Below are 3,031 nucleotides of genomic sequence, written 5' to 3' on the forward strand. Positions count from 1 at the left end.
CAAAACTAACCCTCTTGGGGGGCGTTGCCCCTCCCTTACATCACCCTGTATGGCCCCGGAGGATGGCTGGTTAGCCAGAGATGGGTAAGAGTCCTCAGGGAAGGAACAATTTAAGACAGACACAGTCACAGAGGGGCCATAAGGAGAAAACTTGGGGGCCAGCAGAGGTGGGGCACAGAACCTCACACCCCCGGCTTTGCAAGGGTCTGAACCCTCACCCCTTTTTAAGGGAGGTCTCCTGCCCCCGTGGCTACTTTGTTTCCCATGCCCAGCTCAGATCGGAGCCCAAGTGGCAGACAGAGATCTGGCCAGCAACTAAAATAAAAAGGGGGACATGTGGGAAACTGAGTCTTCCATGTTGCCTGAGGCATATCTAGGGTGGGGGCTTAGAATGCTGAGCTGCAGGCCTGCATAGAATGCCATGCAGGCCCGCCCTGTAAAGATGTGTGTCTTGTGACTATCATTGTCTTAAACCTAGATTGTATTCACCTGATGTAAACCTAGATTGGATATACCTGATGTAAATATAGGTATCTGGTGGGCTCTCCCCCACCTGAGGACCTTTAGCATATACACCTGATCTTCTGAAATAAATAGCTGGAGCAAGGCGGCATTGTCATCCACGTAGCACAAGATGCAAGTGGGCCTCCTGCTCCCTTAATTCTTAGCTTTGTGTCCATGTCTCATTCCTGCATCGCCCTGTCAGCAATAAAAGAGGAGAAAATTTTCCCCTGCTGCACAGGGGAAGCAGGTTGAGATCAGTTGGCAGGTGTAAGGTGAGAACTTTATACAGCTCTTGCCTAAGGACTTTGATTCTCAGTAAACTCCAATGCAGGATCCTCTGCTGAGAAAAAAGGGAAGGAGTTGATTCACAGCATCGCTGACCCTGCAGAGTAGACACCATGAGTAAGGCTCATTCACCCAAGTTGAAAAAATTTATGGACAAGAAGTTATCACTGAAATCAAATGGTGGCAGACATGTCCAAGGAATATTGCAGGGATTTGATCCCTACATGAATCTTGTGATCCATGAATGTGTAGAGATGGCAACTAGTGGGCAACAGAACAATATTGGAATGGTGGTAATATGAAAAAATAGTATCATCATGTTAGAAGCCTTGGGACAAGTATAAAGAATGGCCGTGTTCAGTGGAGAAATCAGTTGCTTCCACATGTCCCCTCCCCAAGAGGCCTTTTTTACCATGATGTAATAATTGGGTCGTGTACATTCTTCATGTTAAAATGTTTTGTTAAACTTTTGTAATCATCAAAAATGTTTTCTCAAGTGCTATGAATATAAAAATAGAGTATTAACTTTTATTCTAATTGTTTGTAATCAACTTTTCCTGATGTTTGTAAGTTGAGACTGATTTCAAAGGTGTTTCTGAATTAAAATGGAAAAAATCTTATTGAATGTGAAAAAAAAAGAAGGCGTTATCAAGAACAAACCTTGAAGTAGAGCCTCTAAGTGCAAGGAAGAAGAATAGCTCCTGGGCAGAAAGAATAACCTGGAAACTGACTTAAGGCATTCACATATCTGAAGAAAGAAGGTAGTCAGTCCAGAAAGTGCAGGGCAGCCTCTGGAAGGCAGTACCCATCCAAGTCTGTTTCCAGAAGAGGGTGATCTGGCTGGCTTACATGTTTGTCTTGTCTGCTTGATGGGATTGTGGAGGGGGCTCCCCAGACATCAGAGTCTGTGGCCATGAAGACGTTCCATTAAACTAATTTCCCGTCCTCACCAAGTAGCCTTTCAATCATGTAACCTCCTCTCACTTTCCCCTTAGAGGGAGAATGCCCTTGTTACCCCAGTGGGAGCACTTAGACCATCTGCCAGTTCCATTTCTCCCTGCATATGGAAAAACTTGGTCCAAAAGTTAAATTGTTTCTTTAAAGTTGCAGAAGACTTGCAACTCAGATCTGTTTGTTTGTTTGTTTTAATGTAATTTTATTGAAATATATTCACATTCCATACAATCATACAAGTGTAAAACAATTGTTCACAGTATCATCATATACTTGTGCATTCATCACAATTTTTGAGCACTTTCATTACTCCAAAAAATAAAAATAAAAGTAAAAAGAACACTCTAAATGTCCCATATCCCCCTCCTCCATATTATTCATTTACTTGTCCCCATTTTTTCTACTCATTTGTCCATATATTGGGTAAAGGTAGTGTGAGCCATAAGGTTTCCACAATCACACAGTCATACCATATAAGCTATATAGTTATACAATAGCCTTCAAGAATCAAGAATACTGGATTGCAATTCAACAATTTCAGATATTTCCTTTTAACTATTCTAATAAACTAAAAACTAAAAAGGCATATCTATATAAAGCAAAAGAGTTACCTCCAGAATGACCGCTCAACTCCATTTGAAATCTCTCAGCCATTGAAACTTTATTTTGTTTCAATTCTCCTCCCCCTTTTGGTCCAAAAGTCTTTCTCAATCCTATGATGCTGGCTCCAGGCTCATTCCTGGAAGTCATGTTCCACATTGCCAGAGAGATTTACATCCCTGGGAGTCATGTCCCATGTAGAGGGAAAGGTGGTGAGGTCGCCTGCTGAGTTGGCTTAGAGAGAAAGGCCACATCTGAGCAACAAAAGAGGCCCTTGGGGAGTGACTCCTAGGCACAATTATGAATAGGATTAGCCTCTCCTTTGCAGTATCAAGCTTTGCAAGGGAAAGCCCCAAGATCAAGGGCTCGGCCTACTAAGCTGGTCATCCCCAATGCTTGCAAGAAAATCAGGAATTCCTCAGCTGGAGCTGTTTAGTATTTCTGCATTTTTCCACAGTCTCTCAAGGGAGCTTTGTAAATACTTTTTATTCTCTGCCCAAATTACTCTGGGTTGTATCAGAGCTTCATGCTAACCTGTACAAACAACAAGGTCTCACTCCCTAGTCAAGGTTCCATGTAATTATGGCATTTGAGTATACTGACCACACAAGTCAAATTCTGTAGTGTGCTACAGAAAATATAGACCTTGCACCATATAACCATCTCTTTCTTTGGTCCCTGTGCCAGT

At 42.5% G+C, this 3,031-nt stretch overlaps 1 protein-coding gene across 1 annotated transcript; it reads left to right on the top strand.

The window, feature by feature from the left end:
* The first annotated feature begins 902 nt into the window (after positions 1 to 902).
* On the top strand, positions 903 to 1,091 carry LOC119543524 (small nuclear ribonucleoprotein G-like). The gene has a single exon (XM_037848431.1). It carries the CDS (start codon positions 903 to 905, stop codon positions 1,089 to 1,091), a length of 189 nt encoding a protein of 62 aa, XP_037704359.1.
* The last annotated feature ends 1,940 nt before the right edge of the window (positions 1,092 to 3,031 follow it).

The sequence above is a fragment of the Choloepus didactylus genome, chromosome 8 (assembly GCF_015220235.1).
Source record: "Choloepus didactylus isolate mChoDid1 chromosome 8, mChoDid1.pri, whole genome shotgun sequence".
NCBI classification, from domain to species: Eukaryota; Metazoa; Chordata; class Mammalia; order Pilosa; family Megalonychidae; genus Choloepus; species Choloepus didactylus.

What these genes read in the sequence shown, in the direction of transcription:
- LOC119543524 (XM_037848431.1), top strand. Translation starts at nt 903, where the DNA reads ATGAGTAAGGCTCATTCACCCAAGTTGAAAAAATTTATGGACAAGAAG.